General features: G+C 42.8%; 1 protein-coding gene and 13 non-coding genes across 14 annotated transcripts; all 14 read right to left on the bottom strand.

Annotated features, from left to right (window-relative positions):
- Positions 1-3,020: 3,020 nt before the first annotated feature.
- Positions 3,021-3,182, bottom strand: LOC117304151. Its single transcript, XR_004520572.1, has one exon. It is a non-coding gene; the product is annotated as a U1 spliceosomal RNA (small nuclear RNA).
- A 1,024-nt stretch (positions 3,183-4,206) lies between these two features.
- LOC117304148 lies at positions 4,207-4,368 on the bottom strand. The gene has a single exon (XR_004520569.1). It is a non-coding gene; the product is annotated as a U1 spliceosomal RNA (small nuclear RNA).
- Positions 4,369-5,337: 969 nt separating this feature from the next.
- On the bottom strand, positions 5,338-5,499 carry LOC117304147. The gene has a single exon (XR_004520568.1). It is a non-coding gene; the product is annotated as a U1 spliceosomal RNA (small nuclear RNA).
- Positions 5,500-6,473: 974 nt separating this feature from the next.
- On the bottom strand, positions 6,474-6,635 carry LOC117304146. The gene has a single exon (XR_004520567.1). It is a non-coding gene; the product is annotated as a U1 spliceosomal RNA (small nuclear RNA).
- A 969-nt stretch (positions 6,636-7,604) lies between these two features.
- On the bottom strand, positions 7,605-7,766 carry LOC117304145. The gene has a single exon (XR_004520566.1). It is a non-coding gene; the product is annotated as a U1 spliceosomal RNA (small nuclear RNA).
- Positions 7,767-8,740: 974 nt separating this feature from the next.
- LOC117304154 lies at positions 8,741-8,902 on the bottom strand. The gene has a single exon (XR_004520575.1). It is a non-coding gene; the product is annotated as a U1 spliceosomal RNA (small nuclear RNA).
- A 1,085-nt stretch (positions 8,903-9,987) lies between these two features.
- LOC117304159 lies at positions 9,988-10,149 on the bottom strand. The gene has a single exon (XR_004520579.1). It is a non-coding gene; the product is annotated as a U1 spliceosomal RNA (small nuclear RNA).
- Positions 10,150-11,173: 1,024 nt separating this feature from the next.
- LOC117304158 lies at positions 11,174-11,335 on the bottom strand. Its single transcript, XR_004520578.1, has one exon. It is a non-coding gene; the product is annotated as a U1 spliceosomal RNA (small nuclear RNA).
- A 1,026-nt stretch (positions 11,336-12,361) lies between these two features.
- LOC117304152 lies at positions 12,362-12,523 on the bottom strand. The gene has a single exon (XR_004520573.1). It is a non-coding gene; the product is annotated as a U1 spliceosomal RNA (small nuclear RNA).
- A 1,003-nt stretch (positions 12,524-13,526) lies between these two features.
- LOC117304153 lies at positions 13,527-13,688 on the bottom strand. Its single transcript, XR_004520574.1, has one exon. It is a non-coding gene; the product is annotated as a U1 spliceosomal RNA (small nuclear RNA).
- A 2,289-nt stretch (positions 13,689-15,977) lies between these two features.
- LOC117304155 lies at positions 15,978-16,139 on the bottom strand. Its single transcript, XR_004520576.1, has one exon. It is a non-coding gene; the product is annotated as a U1 spliceosomal RNA (small nuclear RNA).
- Positions 16,140-16,874: 735 nt separating this feature from the next.
- On the bottom strand, positions 16,875-17,036 carry LOC117304157. The gene has a single exon (XR_004520577.1). It is a non-coding gene; the product is annotated as a U1 spliceosomal RNA (small nuclear RNA).
- A 707-nt stretch (positions 17,037-17,743) lies between these two features.
- LOC117304149 lies at positions 17,744-17,905 on the bottom strand. Its single transcript, XR_004520570.1, has one exon. It is a non-coding gene; the product is annotated as a U1 spliceosomal RNA (small nuclear RNA).
- A 3,429-nt stretch (positions 17,906-21,334) lies between these two features.
- Positions 21,335-23,582, bottom strand: LOC117303906 (zinc finger protein OZF-like). Its single transcript, XM_033788358.1, has 2 exons — positions 23,439-23,582; positions 21,335-22,980 (listed from the first exon to the last, which is right to left on the bottom strand). The coding sequence occupies exons 1-2, from the start codon at positions 23,442-23,444 to the stop codon at positions 21,625-21,627; spliced, it is 1,362 nt and encodes a 453-aa protein (XP_033644249.1). The 5' UTR covers positions 23,445-23,582; the 3' UTR covers positions 21,335-21,624.
- Positions 23,583-23,680: the final 98 nt, after the last annotated feature.

Genomic DNA, 23,680 nt, shown 5'->3' with positions numbered 1-23,680 from the left:
TTGAGGTGGAGTAGTTTTCGAGAAAGGAGTAATTTTCCACGAATTGATTTCGAGACCTCAAATTTAGAATTTTTGAGGTCTCGAAATCAAGCATCAGTCCAAAAGCACACAACTTCTTTTTGCTTTCATTATTATCTCGACGACCGATTGAGCTCAAATAATTATTACCTTACTTTGTAACGATCAGTAATGGGGAGCTGTTGATATAGTATAAAACATTGTGAGAAACGGCTCCCTTTGAGGTGGAGTAGTTTTCGAGAAAGGAGTAATTTTCCACGAATTGATTTCGAGACCTCAAATTTAGAATTTTGAGGTCTCGAAATCAAGCATCAGTCCGAAAGCACACAACTTCTTTTTTTCTTTCATTAGTATCTCGCAACTTCGATGACCGATTGAGCTAAAATGTTCACAGGTTTGTTATTTTATGCATAAATATCGAGATTCACCAAGTGAGAAGACTGATCTTGACAATTACCAATACAAATAGTGTCCAATGTCTTTAAGGGAGGGAATTAGCAATAGTTTTCAGAAAAACTTTCATTGCCCAGTCGCCACCTTTTCACAAATTTTTACAAAAAGGAGCGTCTATGGGTATTAACTTCTAGTTTATTGCTCCATGGTATTAACCAGACACTATGATGCGCCAAGGAAACGATGGCAGGATACGGAAACTTGGTTTGTTTTATTGAAATAATTATCAAAGGTCTATTCGCAATAGTCATCACACTATAACAACTAAATTGCAACTGAATTAATAAAAAAGGTTGAAGTACAACAGTTACATTTCTCTACATGATCGTCGCATGGTTCCGTGTACGCCATTGTTGTCTGGTCGAAATAATCACTGTCTATAAAAGTAAGATACACGGACCGAGATAAACGAGTGACCCTGGACGGACAGTGACCGCTGAGGATGACAGTTCAACGCCTGGGGCCTGATTTTCTACAGAAGGCTCTTTTGTTTATTTTACGGACCGTGGACTTGGCTGAATTGTTTCATTCTCATCCTGGTCAACATCTTATTGGGTTGTCATGGCTCCACTAAGACCGGTATTGGGGGGGGGGGGGGGTAGTGTTTCCTCATGTGTTTCTATGTTTTTAACCACTTAATCTTAGATCTTGTCTTTGTACCACAAATCTTTATGCCTATCCAAATGTTGCACTAGCGTAAAATGTCTACTGTTTCTTTATAGTAGGCTATAAATAGTCACTTTTCTCGTTACTAAATCGACACAGGCCTGTTTATGTGTTCTTTGTTTGAAAGGGAAGGTACACGTTTGGTAATTTCTCTAAACAAATCATAACTTAAAAACTGACTTGGTAACCAGCATTGGAGAGCTGTTGATAGTAAAACGTTGTGGGAAACTGCTCCCTCTGAAGTAACGTAGTTTTTGAGAAACGGTAATTTCTCACTAAAACATCAAAAGACTTCTATGCTAGAGTAGAAGTCTTTTATTCATATCTGAAAGCACACAAATTCGTCCAACAAGGGTGTTTTTTCTTTCATGATTTTCTCGCAACTTCGATGACCAATTGAGCCCAAATTTTCACAGGCTTATTATTTTATGCCTATGATGGGATCACCTGGTGAGAACACTGGTCTTTGACAATTACCAAACCTGTACCAGTGCCTTTAAAAATGTTATGGCCCACTGTTGGCGAAAAAGTAGCCGTGTCTACGTCTATGGAGGTAGGATTATTTTTTTTTTTAGCTCTGCAGCCAAACGCAGACATAAAACAAATGAACTCAAATAATTCCGTTCAATATGAAACGCACTGATTTTTTGTCGTCGAGAACAACACCAACTAGTCTTCAGCTTTGTCTGTCTCGTAAACACAACTTAATCCTGCATTATGCACAACACCAGAAAGTGCGTCAAAACAACCTGCCAGCGCACCTGGATAATCTCTTATTGATACATTTTTTATACAATGTTATACATCAACTTGAATGCGCGCGATAATTCGTCCAATTACTGTAGTACAGTTCAAACTAAGTTCAGGCCAGGTGCCCTGGGAGCGTTGTCCTTCTATGATCCGATGGGACCTTCGTCCAATAAGCGTACAGTTTGATTTCGTTACAATGAACAAATCCGGTGGTCAGCTTCATTCCTTATAAGTAGGGTGCATGTTGCAATGTTCCACATCTTCAGCATCTATGGGTGCGTTCGTTTAGCTTCCCTTGGTCGACCCCGGGCTACCCCGTTACGTTCGAATAGCTTGGCTTCATTCCAGGGGCTCACCTGGGTCAGCTTCCAGTGCCCTGCTTGGGGAGTGGTCACTTGGGGGTGACCCGAGGTGCGCTGTGATCGTTCGATTAGCTCTTGTCAGGGGCTCACCCGAGTGAGTACCGCGGGGTTGACCCAGGGAAGCTAATCGAACGCACCCTATATTATACAGTTTACGTAATATTTTCATCGGATCGGCGGCGGCCAAGCGTCTACTTTTTCTACAATAATATTGTGTCATTCGATTGGTAATGTGCATCTACAGTCAACACTAATATTGTGTCATTGATTGGTCGATCAGCCACAGTTACAATAACATTGAGTCATTTGATTGGTTGAGCGTCTACAGTCTATAAACATTGTGTCGTTTGATTGGTTGAGCGTCTACAGTCCGATAATTTTGTTTTCGTTTGATTGGTTGAACGTCTACCGATGTGTAATAACATTGTGCCATTTGACTGATTGAGTGTATTGAGCGTCTGCAGTCTTCAATAACAATGTCTGCTCTTCAATGATAACGATCATTGGTCAATTGGTCGGCCGTAACGTCGGCCGATGTATCGAAAATACACAAAACCTCGATATTTTTTTGACATCGAAATCGCCGATGTCACTGTTTTAATCGCCGATGTCCCTGTTTTAATCATATCGAAATATCAAGAATTTCGATGTTTTCGATATATCGAACGTTTTCGACGTTTTTAAATTCGAGTGTCCAACAGTGGGTGTCGATATCTAATAACCAAATATGTCAATGTGGACTTTGCGGTATCTATTTTTGGATTTGTTTATCAGGGAGAGCGCGAACGCAGTCCCAACTATCATAAATTGTACTCCCGAGTTCACCACATTTGGGGGAATCGCATAGGTCAACCCGTCCGAAGTGCAATGGATAGGCCTCGCCATGGGAGAACCGCCTTATTGATCACGGTATCTCCTGAGCCAGGTAAGTATGCTCGTAAGTTGTTGGGCGGAACGATAGGATCTTTGCGATGTACAATCGATCCATGGTTGGATTATTTTACACCCGCTTGCCGATTCAAAATGTGCCATTTCATCTATATACTGCGCATGCGTAGTGCAATTTAATATGCTAATTAGATGCGTTATGACGTCATCGTCGCCAGACGTAATCATCAATCTCCCCTTCCCTTTTTGTTGAAAATATTTTGACATCACACACAAAAACGCAACCACACCCCACCTGTATCCTGGGTGTTTTCCACTTCTGGCGGTCAAACCATCCCCCTTCACAGTGTCCTCCTGTTCATTAGATTACCCCTTGCTTGTTCATGTTGTGTGCTTTCATGTATTTCATTGCTTATCTCCTTATAACTTTATGTACCTGCTCATGTGTGTTGTGTTGTCATTAAATCTCCGAAAATACTCAATAGAATCATAACGTCGGACCATGGAGGTCGAATCGGACTGTCCACCGAACATATTTTGTTTGAGAAAAGATTCAGCAAATTTTTCTAGATTTGGTTTGCGGTACTAACCCGTGTTTCTACTATCCAGCAGGTAGCTTAGGTTCTACCAAAAAGTAGATTTTTGGAATTTGTGAGACTTCTCTGTAGTAAGTACCGCGGAGTAGATTTTCTGAATTCGGGATACTTCTCGGTTCTGAAAAGAACTACCTGTGGGCGGAAGGATCGGCTGGGACTACTACTTCAGCTTACTCCATGGTTGTTCCATGGAGGTAGAATAATTCATGGTTGGTCTATAGAGAACCTCTCGTTACAAACTTCATCACCGGGCCGCGGAGTGAGTTCTTATTCACCACGTTTCGATTAAAGCTTGCTCTAGTGAGACAGGACGTCATCTCCATCTTGCTATAGCGAGGAAAGAAAATCATGATCAAATTCGGATGGACTCTTAAAAAAAAAGGACACCGGAAGCTGTTAGACCATGGTTAAACGGAGCTTCTGCCACCAACGCTGTGCCATCAATCACAAGTTCTATTTTTGGTTTTGTTTATCAGGGAGAGCGCGAACGCAGTCCCCACTATCAGAAATTGTACTCCCGAGTTCCCCACATTTGGGGGAATCGCATAGGTCAACCCGTCCGAAGTGCAATGGATAGGCCTCGCCATGGGAGAACCGCCTTAATGATCACGGTATCTCCTGAGCCAGGTAAGTATGCTTGATAAGTTGTTGGGCGGAACGATAGCATCTTTGCGATGTACAATCGATCCATGGTTGGATTATTTTACCCCCGCTTGCTGATTCAAAATGGTGCTATTTCATGTATATACTGCGCATGCGTAGTGCAATTTAATATGCAATTAGATGCGTAATGACGTCATCGTCGCCAGACGTCATCAACAATCTCCCCTTCCCTTTTTGTTGAAAATGTTTTGACATCACACACAAAAACGCAACCACACCCCACCTGTATCCTTTGTGTTTCCCACTTCTTGCGGTCAAACCATCCCCCTTTCTTGTTTGCTATTCGTTAGATTACCCCTTGCTTGTTCATGTTGTGTGCTTTCATGTATTTCATTGCTTATCTCCTTAAAACTTTATGTACCTGCTCATGTGTGTTGTGTTGTCATTAAACCTCGAGAAATACTCAATAGAATCGTAATGTCGGACCATGGAGGTAGAATCGGACTGTCCACCGAACATTTGTTTGAGAAAAGATACAGCCCATTTTTCTGGATTTGGTTTGCGGTATATAACCTCATGTGTATTTCTACTTCTCTGTAGTAAGTACCGCGGAGTAGATTTTCGGAATTCGGGAGACTTCTCGGTTCTGAAAAGAACTACCTGTGGGCGGAAGGATCGGCTGGGACTACTACTTCAGCTTACTCCATGGTTGTTCCATGGAGGTAGAATAATTCATGGTTGGTCTATATAGAAAACCTCTCGTTACAAACTTCATCACCGGGCCGCGGAGTGAGTTCTTATTCACAACGTTTCGATTAAAGCTTGCTCTAGTGAGACAGGCGTCATCTCCATCTTGCTATAGCGAGGAATGAAAATCATGATCAAATTCGGATGGACTCTTAAAAAAAAGGACACCGGAAGCTGTTAGACCATGGTTAAACGGAGCTTCTGCCACCAACGCTGTGCCATCAATCACAAGTTCTATTTTTGGATTTGTTTATCAGGGAGAGCGCGAACGCAGTCCCCACTATCAGAAATTGTACTCCCGAGTTCCCCACATTTGGGGGAATCGCATAGGTCAACCCGTCCGAAGTGCAATGGATAGGCCTCGCCATGGGAGAACCGCCTTAATGATCACGGTATCTCCTGAGCCAGGTAAGTATGCTTGATAAGTTGTTGGGCGGAACGATAGCATCTTTGCGATGTACAATCGATCCATGGTTGGATTATTTTACCCCCGCTTGCCGATTCAAAATGGTGCTATTTCATGTATATACTGCGCATGCGTAGTGCAATTTAATATGCAATTAGATGCGTAATGACGTCATCGTCGCCAGACGTCATCAACAATCTCCCCTTCCCTTTTTGTTGAAAATATTTTGACATCACACACAAAAACGCAACCACACCCCACCTGTATCCTTTGTGTTTCCCACTTCTTGCGGTCAAACCATCCCCCTTTCTTGTTTGCTATTCGTTAGATTACCCCTTGCTTGTTCATGTTGTGTGCTTTCATGTATTTCATTGCTTATCTCCTTAAAACTTTATGTACCTGCTCATGTGTGTTGTGTTGTCATTAAACCTCGAGAAATACTCAATAGAATCGTAATGTCGGACCATGGAGGTAGAATCGGACTGTCCACCGAACATTTTGTTTGAGAAAAGATACAGCCCATTTTTCTGGATTTGGTTTGCGGTATATAACCTCATGTGTATTTCTACTTTCTGTAGTAAGTACCGCGGAGTAGATTTTCGGAATTCGGGAGACTTCTCGGTTCTGAAAAGAACTACCTGTGGGCGGAAGGATCGGCTGGGACTACTACTTCAGCTTACTCCATGGTTGTTCCATGGAGGTAGAATAATTCATGGTTGGTCTATATATAGAGAACCTCTCGTTACAAACTTCATCACCGGGCCGCGGAGTGAGTTCTTATTCACAACATTTCGATTAAAGCTTGCTCTAGTGAGACAGGACGTCATCTCCATCTTGCTATAGCGAGGAAAGAACATCATGATCAAATTCGGATGGACTCTTTAAAAAAAAAGGACACCGGAAGCTGTTAGTCCATGGTTAAACGGAGCTTCTGCCACCAACGCTGTGCCATCAATCACAAGTTCTATTTTTGGATTTGTTTATCAGGGAGAGCGCGAACGCAGTCCCCACTATCAGAAATTGTACTCCCGAGTTCCCCACATTTGGGGGAATCGCATAGGTCAACCCGTCCGAAGTGCAATGGATAGGCCTCGCCATGGGAGAACCGCCTTAATGATCACGGTATCTCCTGAGCCAGGTAAGTATGCTTGATAAGTTGTTGGGCGGAACGATAGCATCTTTGCGATGTACAATCGATCCATGGTTGGATTATTTTACCCCCGCTTGCTGATTCAAAATGGTGCTATTTCATGTATATACTGCGCATGCGTAGTGCAATTTAATATGCAATTAGATGCGTAATGACGTCATCGTCGCCAGACGTCATCAACAATCTCCCCTTCCCTTTTTGTTGAAAATGTTTTGACATCACACACAAAAACGCAACCACACCCCACCTGTATCCTTTGTGTTTCCCACTTCTTGCGGTCAAACCATCCCCCTTTCTTGTTTGCTATTCGTTAGATTACCCCTTGCTTGTTCATGTTGTGTGCTTTCATGTATTTCATTGCTTATCTCCTTAAAACTTTATGTACCTGCTCATGTGTGTTGTGTTGTCATTAAACCTCGAGAAATACTCAATAGAATCGTAATGTCGGACCATGGAGGTAGAATCGGACTGTCCACCGAACATTTGTTTGAGAAAAGATACAGCCCATTTTTCTGGATTTGGTTTGCGGTATATAACCTCATGTGTATTTCTACTTCTCTGTAGTAAGTACCGCGGAGTAGATTTTCGGAATTCGGGAGACTTCTCGGTTCTGAAAAGAACTACCTGTGGGCGGAAGGATCGGCTGGGACTACTACTTCAGCTTACTCCATGGTTGTTCCATGGAGGTAGAATAATTCATGGTTGGTCTATATAGAAAACCTCTCGTTACAAACTTCATCACCGGGCCGCGGAGTGAGTTCTTATTCACAACGTTTCGATTAAAGCTTGCTCTAGTGAGACAGGCGTCATCTCCATCTTGCTATAGCGAGGAATGAAAATCATGATCAAATTCGGATGGACTCTTAAAAAAAAGGACACCGGAAGCTGTTAGACCATGGTTAAACGGAGCTTCTGCCACCAACGCTGTGCCATCAATCACAAGTTCTATTTTTGGATTTGTTTATCAGGGAGAGCGCGAACGCAGTCCCCACTATCAGAAATTGTACTCCCGAGTTCCCCACATTTGGGGGAATCGCATAGGTCAACCCGTCCGAAGTGCAATGGATAGGCCTCGCCATGGGAGAACCGCCTTAATGATCACGGTATCTCCTGAGCCAGGTAAGTATGCTTGATAAGTTGTTGGGCGGAACGATAGCATCTTTGCGATGTACAATCGATCCATGGTTGGATTATTTTACCCCCGCTTGCCGATTCAAAATGGTGCTATTTCATGTATATACTGCGCATGCGTAGTGCAATTTAATATGCAATTAGATGCGTAATGACGTCATCGTCGCCAGACGTCATCAACAATCTCCCCTTCCCTTTTTGTTGAAAATATTTTGACATCACACACAAAAACGCAACCACACCCCACCTGTATCCTTTGTGTTTCCCACTTCTTGCGGTCAAACCATCCCCCTTTCTTGTTTGCTATTCGTTAGATTACCCCTTGCTTGTTCATGTTGTGTGCTTTCATGTATTTCATTGCTTATCTCCTTAAAACTTTATGTACCTGCTCATGTGTGTTGTGTTGTCATTAAACCTCGAGAAATACTCAATAGAATCGTAATGTCGGACCATGGAGGTAGAATCGGACTGTCCACCGAACATTTTGTTTGAGAAAAGATACAGCCCATTTTTCTGGATTTGGTTTGCGGTATATAACCTCATGTGTATTTCTACTTTCTGTAGTAAGTACCGCGGAGTAGATTTTCGGAATTCGGGAGACTTCTCGGTTCTGAAAAGAACTACCTGTGGGCGGAAGGATCGGCTGGGACTACTACTTCAGCTTACTCCATGGTTGTTCCATGGAGGTAGAATAATTCATGGTTGGTCTATATATAGAGAACCTCTCGTTACAAACTTCATCACCGGGCCGCGGAGTGAGTTCTTATTCACAACATTTCGATTAAAGCTTGCTCTAGTGAGACAGGACGTCATCTCCATCTTGCTATAGCGAGGAAAGAACATCATGATCAAATTCGGATGGACTCTTTAAAAAAAAAGGACACCGGAAGCTGTTAGTCCATGGTTAAACGGAGCTTCTGCCACCAACGCTGTGCCATCAATCACAAGTTCTATTTTTGGATTTGTTTATCAGGGAGAGCGCGAACGCAGTCCCCACTATCAGAAATTGTACTCCCGAGTTCCACACATTTGGGGGAATCGCATAGGTCAACCCGTCCGAAGTGCAATGGATAGGCCTCGCCATGGGAGAACCGCCTTAATGATCACGGTATCTCCTGAGCCAGGTAAGTATGCTTGATAAGTTGTTGGGCGGAACGATAGCATCTTTGCGATGTACAATCGATCCATGGTTGGATTATTTTACACCCGCTTGCCGATTCAAAATGGTGCTATTTCATGTATATACTGCGCATGCGTAGTGCAATTTAATATGCAATTAGATGCGTAATGACGTCATCGTCGCCAGACGTCATCATCAATCTCCCCTTCCCTTTTTGTTGAAAATATTTTGACATCACACACAAAAACGCAACCACACCCCACCTGTATCCTTTGTGTTTCCCACTTCTTGCGGTCAAACCATCCCCCTTTCTTGTTTCCTATTCGTTAGATTACCCCTTGCTTGTTCATGTTGTGTGCTTTCATGTATTTCATTGCTTATCTCCTTAAAACTTTATGTACCTGCTCATGTGTGTTGTGTTGTCATTAAACCTCGAGAAATACTCAATAGAATCGTAATGTCGGACCATGGAGGTAGAATCGGACTGTCCACCGAACATTTTTTTGAGAAAAGATACAGCCCATTTTTCTGGATTTGGTTTGCGGTATTTTAACCTCATGTGTATTTCTACTTGCCAATGTGTGTTTCAACTTGTAAGTTAGATAAGGTTCTTCCAAAGAGTAGATTTTTGGAATTTGTGAGACTTCTCTGTACAACCGCGGAGTAGATTTTCGGAATTCGGGAGATTTCTCGGTTCAGAAAAGAACTACCGGGGCGGAAGGATCGGCTTGGACGGGTCGCACTAAATACCGGCAACTCACGACCCCTCGCGACCGGCTTGGACTACTTCAGCTTACTCCATGGTTGTTCCATGGAGGTAGAATAATTCATGGTTGGTCTATAGAGAACCTGTCGTTTCAAACTTCACCACCTGGCCGCGGAGTGAGTTCTTATTAACAACGTTACGATTAAAGCTTGCTCTAGTGAGGCAGGAGGACGTCACCTCCATCTTGCTACCGAGTATAGAAAATCATGATAATATTTGGAGGGACTCTTAAAATAAAGGACATCGGAAGCTGTTGGACCATGGTGGTAAAGGAGCTTCTACCACCAATGCTGTACCATCAATCACAAGTTCTATTTTTGGATTTGTCTATCAGGGAGAGCGCGAACGCAGTCCCCACTATCAGAAATTGTACTCCCGAGTTCCCCACATTTGGGGGAATCGCATAGGTCAACCCGTCCGAAGTGCAATGGATAGGCCTCGCCATGGGAGAACCGCCTTAATGATCACGGTATCTCCTGAGCCAGGTAAGTATGCTTGATATGTTGTTGGGCGGAACGATAGCATCTTTGCGATGTACAATCGATCCATGGTTGGATTATTTTACACCCGCTTGCCGATTCAAAATGGTGCTATTTCATGTATATACTGCGCATGCGTAGTGCAATTTAATATGCAATTAGATGCGTAATGACGTCATCGTCGCCAGACGTCATCATCAATCTCCCCTTCCCTTTTTGTTGAAAATATTTTGACATCACACACAAAAACGCAACCACACCCCACCTGTACCTTGTGTTTCCCACTTCTGGCGGTCAAACCATCCCCCTTCACAGTGTCCTGTTCATTAGATTACCCCTTGCTTGTTCATGTTGTGTGCTTTCATGTATTTCATTGCTTATCTCCTTATAACTTTATGTACCTGCTCATGTGTGTTGTGTTGTCATTAAATCTCCGAAAATACTCAATAGAATCATAACGTCGGACCATGGAGGTCGAATCGGACTGTCCACCGAACATATTTTGTTTGAGAAAAGATTCAGCAAATTTTTCTAGATTTGGTTTGCGGTACTAACCCGTGTTTCTATTATCCAGCAGGTAGCTTAGGTTCTACCAAAAAGTAGATTTTTGGAATTTGTGAGACTTCTCTGTAGTACGTACCGCGGAGTAGATTTTCGGAATTCGGGAGACTTCTCGGTTCTGAAAAGAACTAACTGTGGGCGGAAGGATCGGCTGGGACTACTACTTCAGCTTACTCCATGGTTGTTCCATGGAGGTAGAATAATTCATGGTTGGTCTATATATAGAGAACCTCTCGTTACAAACTTCATCACCGGGCCGCGGAGTGAGTTCTTATTCACAACGTTTCGATTAAAGCTTGCTCTAGTGAGACAGGACGTCATCTCCATCTTGCTATAGCGAGGAAAGAAAATCATGATCAAATTCGGATGATCTCTTAAAAAAAAAGGACACCGGAAGCTGTTAGACCATTGTTAAACGGAGCTTCTGCCACCAACGCTGTGCCATCAATCACAAGTTCTATTTTTGGATTTCTTTATCAGGGAGAGCGCGAACGCAGTCCCCACTATCAGAAATTGTACTCCCGAGTTCCCCACATTTGGGGGAATCGCATAGGTCAACCCGTCCGAAGTGCAATGGATAGGCCTCGCCATGGGAGAACCGCCTTAATGATCACGGTATCTCCTGAGCCAGGTAAGTATGCTTGATATGTTGTTGGGCGGAACGATAGCATCTTTGCGATGTACAATCGATCCATGGTTGGATTATTTTACACCCGCTTGCCGATTCAAAATGGTGCTATTTCATGTATATACTGCGCATGCGTAGTGCAATTTAATATGCAATTAGATGCGTAATGACGTCATCGTCGCCAGACGTCATCATCAATCTCCCCTTCCCTTTTTGTTGAAAATATTTTGACATCACACACAAAAACGCAACCACACCCCACCTGTATCCTTTGTGTTTCCCACTTCTGGCGGTCAAACCATCCCCCTTCACAGTGTCCTCCTGTTCATTAGATTACCCCTTGCTTGTTCATGTTGTGTGCTTTCATGTATTTCATTGCTTATCTCCTTATAACTTTATGTACCTGCTCATGTGTGTTGTGTTGTCATTAAATCTCCGAAAATACTCAATAGAATCATAACGTCGGACCATGGAGGTCGAATCGGACTGTCCACCGAACATATTTTGTTTGAGAAAAGATTCAGCAAATTTTTCTAGATTTGGTTTGCGGTACTAACCCGTGTTTCTACTATCCAGCAGGTAGCTTAGGTTCTACCAAAAAGTAGATTTTTGGAATTTGTGAGACTTCTCTGTAGTAAGTACCGCGGAGTAGATTTTCGGAATTCGGGAGACTTCTCGGTTCTGAAAAGAACTAACTGTGGGCGGAAGGATCGGCTGGGACTACTACTTCAGCTTACTCCATGGTTGTTCCATGGAGGTAGAATAATTCATGGTTGGTCTATATAGAGAACCTCTCGTTACAAACTTCATCACCGGGCCGCGGAGTGAGTTCTTATTCACAACGTTTCGATTAAAGCTTGCTCTAGTGAGACAGGACGTCATCTCCATCTTGCTATAGCGAGGAATGAAAATCATGATCAAATTCGGATGGACTCTTAAAAAAAAGGACACCGGAAGCTGTCAGACCATGGTTAAACGGAGCTTCTGCCACCAACGCTGTGCCATCAATCACAAGTTCTATTTTTGGATTTCTTTATCAGGGAGAGCGCGAACGCAGTCCCCACTATCAGAAATTGTACTCCCGAGTTCCCCACATTTGGGGGAATCGCATAGGTCATCCCGTCCGAAGTGCAATGGATAGGCCTCGCCATGGGAGAATCGCCTTAATGATCACGGTATCTCCTGAGCCAGGTAAGTATGCTTTATAAGTTGTTGGGCGGAACGATAGCATCTTTGCGATGTACAATCGATCCATGGTTGGATTATTTTACACCCGCTTGCCGATTCAAAATGGTGCTATTTCATGTATATACTGCGCATGCGTAGTGCAATTTAATATGCAATTAGATGCGTAATGACGTCATCGTCGCCAGACGTCATCATCAATCTCCCCTTCCCTTTTTGTTGAAAATATTTTGACATCACACACAAAAACGCAACCACACCCCACCTGTATCCTTTGTGTTTCCCACTTCTGGCGGTCAAACCATCCCCCTTCACAGTGTCCTCCTGTTCATGTGATTACCCCTTGCTTGTTGATGTTGTGTGCTTTCATGTATTTCATTGCTTATCTCCTTATAACTTTATGTACCTGCTCATGTGTGTTGTGTTGTCATTAAACCTCTGAAAATACTCAATAGAATCATAACGTCGGACCATGGAGGTCGAATCGGACTGTCCACCGAACATATTTTTCTAGATTTGGTTTGCGGTACTAACCCGTGTTTCTACTATCCAGCAGGTAGCTTAGGTTCTACCAAAAAGTAGATTTTTGGAATTTGTGAGACTTCTCTGTAGTAAGTACCGCGGAGTAGATTTTCGGAATTCGGGAGACTTCTCGGTTCTGAAAAGAACTACCTGTGGGCGGAAGGATCGGCTGGGACTACTACTTCAGCTTACTCCATGGTTGTTCCATGGAGGTAGAATAATTCATGGTTGGTCTATATATAGAGAACCTCTCGTTACAAACTTCATCACCGGGCCGCGGAGTGAGTTCTTATCCACAACGTTTCGATTAAAGCTTGCTCTAGTGAGACAGGACGTCATCTCCATCTTGCTATAGCGAGGAAAGAAAATCATGATCAAATTCGGATGATCTCTTAAAAAAAAAGGACACCGGAAGCTGTTAGACCATGGTTAAACGGAGCTTCTGCCACCAACGCTGTGCCATCAATCACAAGTTCTATTTTTGGATTTCTTTATCAGGGAGAGCGCGAACGCAGTCCCCACTATCAGAAATTGTACTCCCGAGTTCCCCACATTTGGGGGAATCGCATAGGTCAACCCGTCCGAAGTGCAATGGATAGGCCTCGCCATGGGAGAACCGCCTTAATGATCACGGTATCTTCTGAGCCAGGTAAGTATGCTTGATAGTTGTTGGGCGGAACGATAGCATCTTTGCGATGTACAATCGATCCATGGTTGGATTATTTTACACCCGCTTGCCGATTCAAAATGGTGCTATTTCATGTATACACTGCGCATGCGTAGTGCAATTTAATATGCAATTAGATGCGTAATGACGTCATCGTCGCCAGACGTCATCATCAATCCCCCCTTTCCTTTTTGTTGAAAATATTTTGACATCACACACAAAAACGCAACCACACCCCACCTGTATCCTTTGTGTTTCCCACTTCTTGCGGTCAAACCATCCCCCTTTCTTGTTTCCTATTCGTTAGATTACCCCTTGCTTGTTCATGTTGTGTGCTTTCATGTATTTCATTGCTTATCTCCTTAAAACTTTATGTACCTGCTCATGTGTGTTGTGTTGTCATTAAACCTCGAGAAATACTCAATAGAATCGTAACGTCGGACCATTGAGGTAGAATCGGACTGTCCACCAAACTTTTTTTGGAGAAAAGATTCAGCACATTTTTCTAGATTTGGTTTGCGGTATTTTATAACCCGTGTTTCTACTAACCAACAGGTAGATTAGGTTCTTCCAAAGAGTAGATTTTTTTATGCCTTGAGTTTATGTCTGCACCTGCTAGTTTGCACCTCAACCAATGTGCGAGTATACTCCAAAGGAGGTTTCTTCACAGTATCTGAAGATGATGATGATGATGTGAGACATTTTTGTAGTACCGTGGAGTAGATTTCGGAATTCGGGAGACTTCTCGGTTCTGTGAATAGCGTGCTTTCGAAAGACCACGGTAGGGACACAGGACGGTAAACAAATTATAAGCGTGTGTTTTTTGTCACCAGGGAAGATGAGGTACAATAACAACGTGTGCCTCATGGAGGAAAACTTCATGGCCTTACCGTCGTCCCAATCGAAAGACGGAGGACGCTACATGTTAGCGCATGGAGTTTGCATCGAGATGCAATACAAGTACACGTGTATAGAGGGTATTCTAGACATGCTTGGTTGGTTGCGCCCATTCGAGAAAGACGGTACAGTACATGTACAACACGTACATTAATGCTTAGTGGCCTCATCTTTCCCGGGGGAAAAATACGCTATAAGGAATTACTGATTGTATATAATATAGATCAGTGTAAGGGAGCAGGAAAATCGATCGACGCATGCGGCCATGCGCCAAACTGAAGTAGACTCCGTCGTGAAGAGATTGGGAACGCTATTTTGGTGAAACAACGTCCGGTCTGTACGACAACGGAGTGATGTCGTTTGTACACGTTGTATGGTGTGGGAGCCTTGTGATAGACTCGATTCAAGCCCATTCTCGTGCGAGAGATCCTAAAAAATCATATCCGACTTCAAAATGTAGCGATTGTGGTCCCGAGAATGGCCAGGCACAGGGGGGATAGGTTGGGGATGCCAACATCGCAAAAGTGGTCTGATGTTTAGGCGATGGGACTGTAAATAAAAAGGACCCTCATCATGTGGACTGGGACTTGAATCAATTATATATCACCATGCGGTCCACAACATCCAGGACGGGAGCACTCAAGCGTGAGAAAACAGATTACTGTGCTACGCTCTCTCCCGTCCTGGTGCCCATGGAGGTAGAATTCATGGTTGGTCTGTAGAGAACCTCTCGTTACAAACTTCACCACCGGGCCGCGGAGTGAGTTCTAATTTATAACGTTTCGATAAGCTCGCTTTAGTGAGCGGCAGGACGCCATCTCCACTTGCTAGCGCGGAAAAAAATTATCAAGTTCGGAGGGGCTCTTAAAAAAGGACCTAGGAAGTTGTTTGACCGACTATGGTGGTAAAGGAGCTTCTGCCACCAAGCAATGCAGTATCTTTATCACAAGTTCTATTTTCACTATCCAGCAGGTAGATTAGGTTCTTCTGAAGAGTAGATTTTAGGAATTTGTGAGACTTCTCTGTAGTACCGCGGAGTAGATTTTCGGAATTCGGGAGACTTCTCGGTTCTGAAAAGAACTACCTGGGCGGAAGGATCGGCTGGGACTACTACTTCAGCTGACTCCATGGTGTCCACGGAGGTGGAATAATTCATGGTTGGTCTTTTACAAACTTCACCACCGGGCCGCGGAGTGAGTTCTTATCCACAACGTTACGATTAAAGCTTGCTCTGGTGGGGCAGGGGGACGTCAAAATAATCAACTTTGAAGGGGCTCTCAAACAAGGACATCGGAAGTTGTTTGACCGACCATGATGGAAGAGGAGCTTCTGCCACCAATGCTGTACCACCGATCACACGTTCTGTTTTTGGATTTGTATATCAGGGAGAGCGCGAACGCAGTCCCCACTATCAGAAATTGTACTCCCGAGTTCCCCACATTTGGGGGAATCGCATAGGTCAACCCGTCCGAAGTGCAATGGATAGGCCTCGCGATGGGAGAACCGCCTGATTGATCACGGTATCTCCTGAGCCAGGTAAGTATGCTTGTTAGTCGTTTGGCAGAATGACCGGATCTATGCGATGTACACTCTATACATGGTTGGATACTTTTACAACCGCTTGTCGTTTCATTTGCTTCATATACTGCGCATGCGTAGTGCAATTTAATATGCTAATTAGATGCGTTATGACGTCATCGTCGTCAGACGTCATCATCAATCTCCCCTTCCCTTTTTGTTGAAAAAAATATTGACATACACACACTAAAACGCAACCACATCCCACCTTTGTGTTTCCACTTCTTGCGGTCAAACCATTCCCCTTCCCTGTGTCCTCCTATTCATTAGATTACCCCTTGCTTGTTCATGTTGTGAGCTTTCATGTATTTCATTGCTTAGCTCCTTATAACTTTATGCACCTGTTCATGTGTGTTGTGTTGTCATTAAACCTCGAGAAATACTCAATAGAATCGTAACGTCGGACCATGGAGGTAGAATCGGACTGTTCACCGAACATTTTTTTGAGAAAAGATTCAGCACATTTTTCTACCACCGGGCCGCGGAGTGAATTCTTATACACAACGTTTTCGATAAGCTCCCTCTAGTGGGGCTGGACACCATCTCGTTACAAAGCTAGCGAGAAAGAAAATAAACATAGTCAATGATATTTGGAATGACTCTTTAGTACCTCGGGAGCTGTTTGACCAAGTGGTAAAGGTGCTTCTGCCACCAATGCTGTACCATTAATCACCACAAGTTCTACTTTTGGATTTGTTTATCAGGGAGAGCGCGAACGCAGTCCCCACTATCAGAAATTGTACTCCCGAGTTCCCCACATTTGGGGGAATCGCATAGGTCAACCCGTCCGAAGTGCAATGGATAGGCCTCGCCATGGGAGAACCGCCTTATTGATCACGGTATCTCCTGAGCCAGGTAAGTATGCTTGTTGGTCGTTGGGCAGAATGACCGGATCTATGCGATGTACACTCTATCCATGGTTGGATAAAATGGTAGTATTTGACCTATATACTGCGCATGCGTAGTGAATTTTTATATTCAAATTAGACGGCATTTGACGTCATTACGCCAGACGTCATCATCAATTTCCCCAGCTTGCTCATTTTATAAGTTACCCCCAAAAGCATCCTCATCACAGCTTGTCCTTTGTCACTTGAAGCATCTTGTGGTCCCATACCCCATCCCATTCACTCTCTCTTCATTGTTTACCTCTTGCTTTTCCTGGGCGCTTTCTGACTCTTTCTCTATTCGATCATGTGTTCCACTTTAATGCTCACGTTAAACTTCATCTACCTGCATGTTTGTTGTTGTGTGCCTTCGAGAGAGACCGTGCTAAGGCCGGGCGGCGTATTTACACATGTACGTCAGGCCATGGACTTCTTTTGCAAAACAAAACATTAGCTTACACTCTTTTCTTTCACCAATACTAGGTGAAAATACATCCTTATTTAATAATCCTCCATAAAACGATGGACCTCGACAAAATGTTGACGAAACTTCAATTTAACGTTTCCATTGTAATCATGCAACTGTTTCTAGACAAGCGCGATAAAGATTGTTGCGAAGAATACATAACTTACAGTAATAAGTTATTTTCATTAAATTTTGTTCTATCTTTGGACTTGTTTATCAGGGAGAGCGCGAACGCAGTCCCCACTATCAGAAATTGTACTCCCGAGTTCCCCACATTTGGGGGAATCGCATAGGTCAACCCGTCCGAAGTGCAATGGATAGGCCTCGCCATGGGAGAACCGCCTTGTTGATCACGGTATCTCCTGAGCCAGGTAAGTATGCCTATTGGAAGTTTGGCAGATCGAGTGGATCTATGCATAGTACACTCTATCCATGGTTGGTAAATTACACCAGATTGCCTACCCAACAAGGCGCCATTTGGTCTATAAACTGCGCGTGCGTAGTGCCATTTAATATGCAAATTATAAGGTGGATGTCCATACTGTACGGACGCGTGGTATGTGTACGTACACATTGTCCCGCCGGTAGTTCCCTGTATACGGCGTGTGTGTTCATACGTACATGTACGTGTACATGTACAGTACAAGTGGATAATAAACGAAGCATGGCATATGCACGTGTGCTGTACATGTTCAGCACACCAAACACACACGTACTGAAGGACACCAAATCAGACAAGTAGTCATGCCCTTATTCACAGTTCAATTCATGATAATTTCCTATCAACATTTATCGTTCTACAAAACTGTTAACAAATTGATCTTGAAAAGTAAGAAATGAATTCTACACTCAGTTTTATAGAATACATGTACCAACTATAATAAATTCAAAAAATCAATACAGCTCTCAATCAAGTAGGCACTGCCCACAGTAAACTATCCTTTTTAAAGATTGCACATTAAAGTATAGAGAAAATAAGTCAAAAATGTATAAATAGGTACACAAATAAAGTACAATGTTTGTACTGTATAAGAAACAGTCTTTTTGTGAACACTGTTTAAAAACAACGAGTTTGTTAGATCTCGCTAAGAAGTTTGCCTTTTGCACAATGATGAAGTAGAGAGGAAATATTTACTTAAACATAAGTAATGTATGTACAATATCAAAGTTGAAAGTATTTAACCGAGTACATAGTAGAAAACCCTTTTGTTGGTATAATATTGCACATTGACGTAAAGAGAAAATAAGTTAACATGTTGAACATCATTATAGTCCAGTGTAATTTAAGTAGCCCAATAAATAGTACAGAAACCACTATAATATGTCAACTTGTTTGTAAACCCGCGTTATTTAAAAAAACAACGAACTTATTACTCAACATTTACAAACTTCCAAGATTCCTTCTGACATTATAACCGAAAAGCAAAAATGTGAAAAGGAAACTCTCTGGATTGACCTTTAACAAAATAAAGTAAAATTCCATCAATGAGCACCCCTTTAAGAATTCCTACTTGACGCCCGTGTGGTAGAGCCCCCCCCCCCCCGCCCTTGTCCAGGAAAAAGGACCAGCAACTATTCACCCCTCCCCCTCAAGTCCCCCGAGAGACTTCCAAGAACCATCAACTCGCAACGAAGACACAACAAAATGGGTACACCAAGCCACACCGGCGCCGAAATTATGTCCACGCAGGAGTGGTAAACAAAGGCTGATGAGCACGTGGTTGTCATCATTATTGCACCTTCGCCAGACGGCTTCCAGATGGCAACGACGGACCAGGTTTGAACTTGTTATCGAGTCGAAGGCTCTTATCAGTATCTGATGTTTCAAGGCACTCGGATTACTGATAACAATAATTGTAAGCGTTAAAACTTGCTTGTTAACGACCAATGGAGAGCTATTGATAGTTTGAACAGAAACATTTGTGAGAAACGGCCGGCTCCCTCGGAACATGGAGGTAGAAATTATACCTCCGTGCTCTGCTGAAGTAACGTAGTTTTTGACAAAGAAGAAATTCTTCTCTAAAATAGTTGATTTTGATTTCGGGACCTCGGAATTAGATTTTGAGGTCCCGATATGAAGCATCTGAAAGCACACAACTTTGTGTGACGAAGGTGTTTAATATTATTCTCTTCTCTCGCAACTTAGACGACCAATTGAGTCAAATGTTAGGTCTCGAATTCAGGGCCTCGGAAAACTCACCAACATGTGCGACATTGGTGTTTTTCCTTCAATTATTCCCGGCAACTTCGACGAATGCAAATGTTCACAGGTGTGTTATTTGATCTGGTTTCGAGACAATTACTATAGTGGCCTTTAAAGACACACACTATTGGTAATTGTCAAAGACCATGCAGTCTTCTCAATTATTATTATCTCGACATATGCATAAAATAACAAACCTGTGAAAATTTGAGCTCAATCGGTCGTCGAAGTTGCGAGATAACAATGAAAGAAAAAACACCCTTGTTACACCAAGTGGTGCGCGTTTAGATGGTTGATTTCGAGACCTCAAATTCTTAATCTGAGGTCTTGAAATCAAATTCGTGGATGAATTACTTCTTTCTCGAAAACTATATGTCACTTCAGGGGGAGCCGTTTCTCACAATGTTTTATACCAACAACCTCTTCCCATTACTCGTCACTAAGTAAGGTTTTATGCTAATAGTTATTTAGAGTAATTACAATTAGTGTCCACTGCCTTTAAATGCAATTTGTCTAAATTTGGTGTTTGGTTCTGCTCGAATATTTTACTTGGTGCTTAGCCTAATCCCGTAACCTCGTTGAAGATATAGGGACACAACAGATTGTTTTAATCCAAATGTAGTTATATACATACAATGAAACTAACGTGCGAAAAATTGCAGTTCGAAAGGTGGTAGCGGTTTTGAGATAACATTGCCGCATATTGAGCGGTTATGTCCACACACACGCAGGAGAAATGTTTAGAATCCCTTTCTTGTAAACCACATCCCTTACAATAAAAGGAACCGTTTCTCAAAATTGTGTCTATTATCAACAGCTGATGTGCTTCATACTTCTTATATATGTTCCTTGCTCATGATTATACCAAGTAAGTTGTTAAGGTTATTCGTTTTGGGATTAATTACCAAAGCATGCCCACTCTCCCTTGAAAAAAAAAAACATGTGAAGGGCCTTTATTACCCCTTTAGTCTAGCCTATTTCTTCTCGCTGCTGTATGTAGGAGAAAAGCCTCCTTCTCCATAACACCATGTATTAAGTTGCCTATAAGTAATGCCCCTATAATTATATGCAGCTTAAAAGAAAAAAAAAAAAAAAAAACAGTATACATGAAGCTTCTGGGTTTATTGTCTTGGCTGTGATTAATCATGGAGCAATAGTTTATTGCTCCATGGATTAATCGTGTCTTCGCCAGATGACTTCCAGATGTCTGGACTTTGTTATTATGTCTAGAGATTCTTATCTCGCGTTTCAGATCTCAGCAAAGGGATTTGAAAACACTGTTGAACACAATCAACAAATGATAAGTGTATGATTCCACCTCTCCTCGATCAAAAGTTTCACAGAGTCCATATTATTCACGAACTGTTTCTGTATTTATTTGGCCAGTGATTATAGACAAGGGCCAATTCAACAACCGCGAAAACGCATCCCTATAAAAAGTAGTGTTCGGGCAAAATAACATTTTTAGCATGACACTCATTCACTGTGAATTTAGTATGTCCATTGTACGAAACATTGTGTGATACCCTTCAAAATTGCTTCATTTAGATGTGTTTTGCAATGAAGTGGATAACCCTTTGCAAAATGACAATTTAATGGCCTCACGCCGCAAAAGTGAAATTACAGACCTGCATAAAATGGCGTCATTGCTTTGGGGCTGTCACCTTGATCATTGAACTAGACAGTGTATACAATACATGGATAGCAAAATCAACAATTTAAAATTTATAATTTAAAAACTTACCAAAAGGACTACACTGTGTAATGACTTCCTCCCTTAAAGAAATGGAAAAGTCCACATAAAGGCCTCATGTGAGCTTCTCAATGAGGTTGTTTCTCTAGTCATATACTTTTAAACACAAGAGGTAATTGTCCACTTGCAACGGTCTTAAGAACTAGTAAGTGTGTTTCTTACGATGTTTCTGTAGACTTCCCCTGAAGGTGAAGCTCTTCCCGCAGATGTCGCAGTGGAACTCTTTTACCTCGGAATGAACTCGCCGATGTTCTTTGAGATTTCCCTTCCGCGTGAAAGCTTTTCCGCATGTCTCACATGTGAACGGCTTTTCTCTAAGGTGCACTCTGATGTGTTCTTTTAAGTCCCAGTCCTGCCTAAACGTCTTCCCGCAAATCTCACACGGGACTTTCTTAATTGAGTCGTGCATCTGAACATGGCGCTTAAGGTTGCTAGTCTGGCTGAAGGATTTGAAGCAGATCTCGCAGACGTAGGGTTTATCGTTGTCGTGTATCCTCGTGTGAACCTTGAGAATATTCTTGTGTGAGAATGATTTGCCGCAGACGTCACATTTGTGAGGTCGGTTCTCCTTGTGAACCCATTCGTGGCTCCTAAGGTTGCTGAGGTTTGTGAAGGAGCGTCCGCACTCGCTGCAATGATACGGTTTCTCGTTGGTGTGTACCCTATAGTGCTTCGTCAGGCTGCTTTTATGAGCGAAGGGGCGACCACACGTAAGGCAGGGGTACGGCTTTTCTTTAGTGTGGACCCTATGATGGGTTTTAAAGCTACTCAGGTACGTGAAGAACTTCCCGCAAATGTTACAGTTATACGGTTTCTCTTTGCTGTGCACACGCTGATGTGCTTTAATGCTGTTCTCATACGCGAAGAATTTCCCGCAAATTTTGCAGGAGAATGGCTTCTCCTGAGTGTGTGTCCGCCTGTGACTTTTCAGAATGCTGTTACGTGCGAAGGCTTTCCCACACGTCTCGCACTGATATGGCTTTTCGTTAAAATGAAGCCTCCTGTGCGTTTTTAAACCACCAGTATGAGAGAAATGCCGCTCACAGATATCGCACTTGAACGGTTTCTCGTTGGAGTGGATTGTCCGGTGACCGTAAACACTCCCTCTACGGTAGAAGCATTTCCCGCAAATATCACACATGAATGGCTTGTGATTGGTGTGCAGCTTCCGATGGCGTCCAAGATTGCTTCGTTGACCAAAACATCTGTGGCATATCTCGCATTGGAATGGTTTCTCCCTGGTGTGGGTTCGCACGTGGTTGTTAAGACTGTTTGAACGGGCGAAACATCTTCCACATGTCTCACACGGGTATTTTTTCGCGCGTGGGGGAGTTTGCTTCCCCGCCGCCACGAGGACCTCGGGTGAAACTGTTCCGTGAGACACTTTCTGATGGCGGATAAGATGGTGCCTCCATTTGAAAGATTTCTTGTTACAGATGTAGCAATGGTGGTCTGTCTCGTTGCCGAATACTGTTATTATTTGAGGAAGGACTGTAGCCTGAAAAAAAAATCAAAATAATTTGGTTTCTCAAACACTTGGATAGCCTCTGGCGGGGTGTGGAAAAATGAATCAAACATGCATCATAATGATTTTAATTTGCATCGGGGATAAAGATCAAGTAGTTACCCCACACCAATGTGTTTTTATAAGCAACGTGCTTTACAACGTGTTCAGTAGGCATATTATACTTTCCCGAGTTCTTTGAAAAAAAAAGGTAAACACTCTGGTAGGATTCGAACCGACGGCCTTTTATTTGCATTGCTAGAGCAAATATCTTACGATTGTCCAATCTAAATTGGGAAAGATTTCCGTGTCCTGCCACCAGGATTTCGTTTTTTTTTACCAAAAGGAATAATCTCATGTGTAACTTAGATACTAATTTGTTTCATAACGAATGAAAAACTGGTAGCAGAATACGGAAATGTTCCCCTAAATTGCTCTGATTACATACATACCTCCATGGTTCATTGAAGAGTGACACAGCTCACGAAAGTCCGAGGCTTGTTTAGTCCACCGAGTGCCGCTTCAACGCCCAAGCCGAGCAAAGTCTCCTCACCACCGGTCACCCATTTACTAGGAACCCGCAGAATTTAATTCCGTACTCGCCACGATCAGAACAGAGTCAATGCATAGAGTATGGTCAATGCCAGGGCCTGGTAGTTTGCTCATAATAATTACGCACTATAGTCAACAAAGG

This window comes from Asterias rubens, chromosome 20 (assembly GCF_902459465.1).
Source record: "Asterias rubens chromosome 20, eAstRub1.3, whole genome shotgun sequence".
Classification (NCBI taxonomy): domain Eukaryota; kingdom Metazoa; phylum Echinodermata; class Asteroidea; order Forcipulatida; family Asteriidae; genus Asterias; species Asterias rubens.
This window is presented reverse-complemented; position numbering and strand designations above follow the sequence as displayed.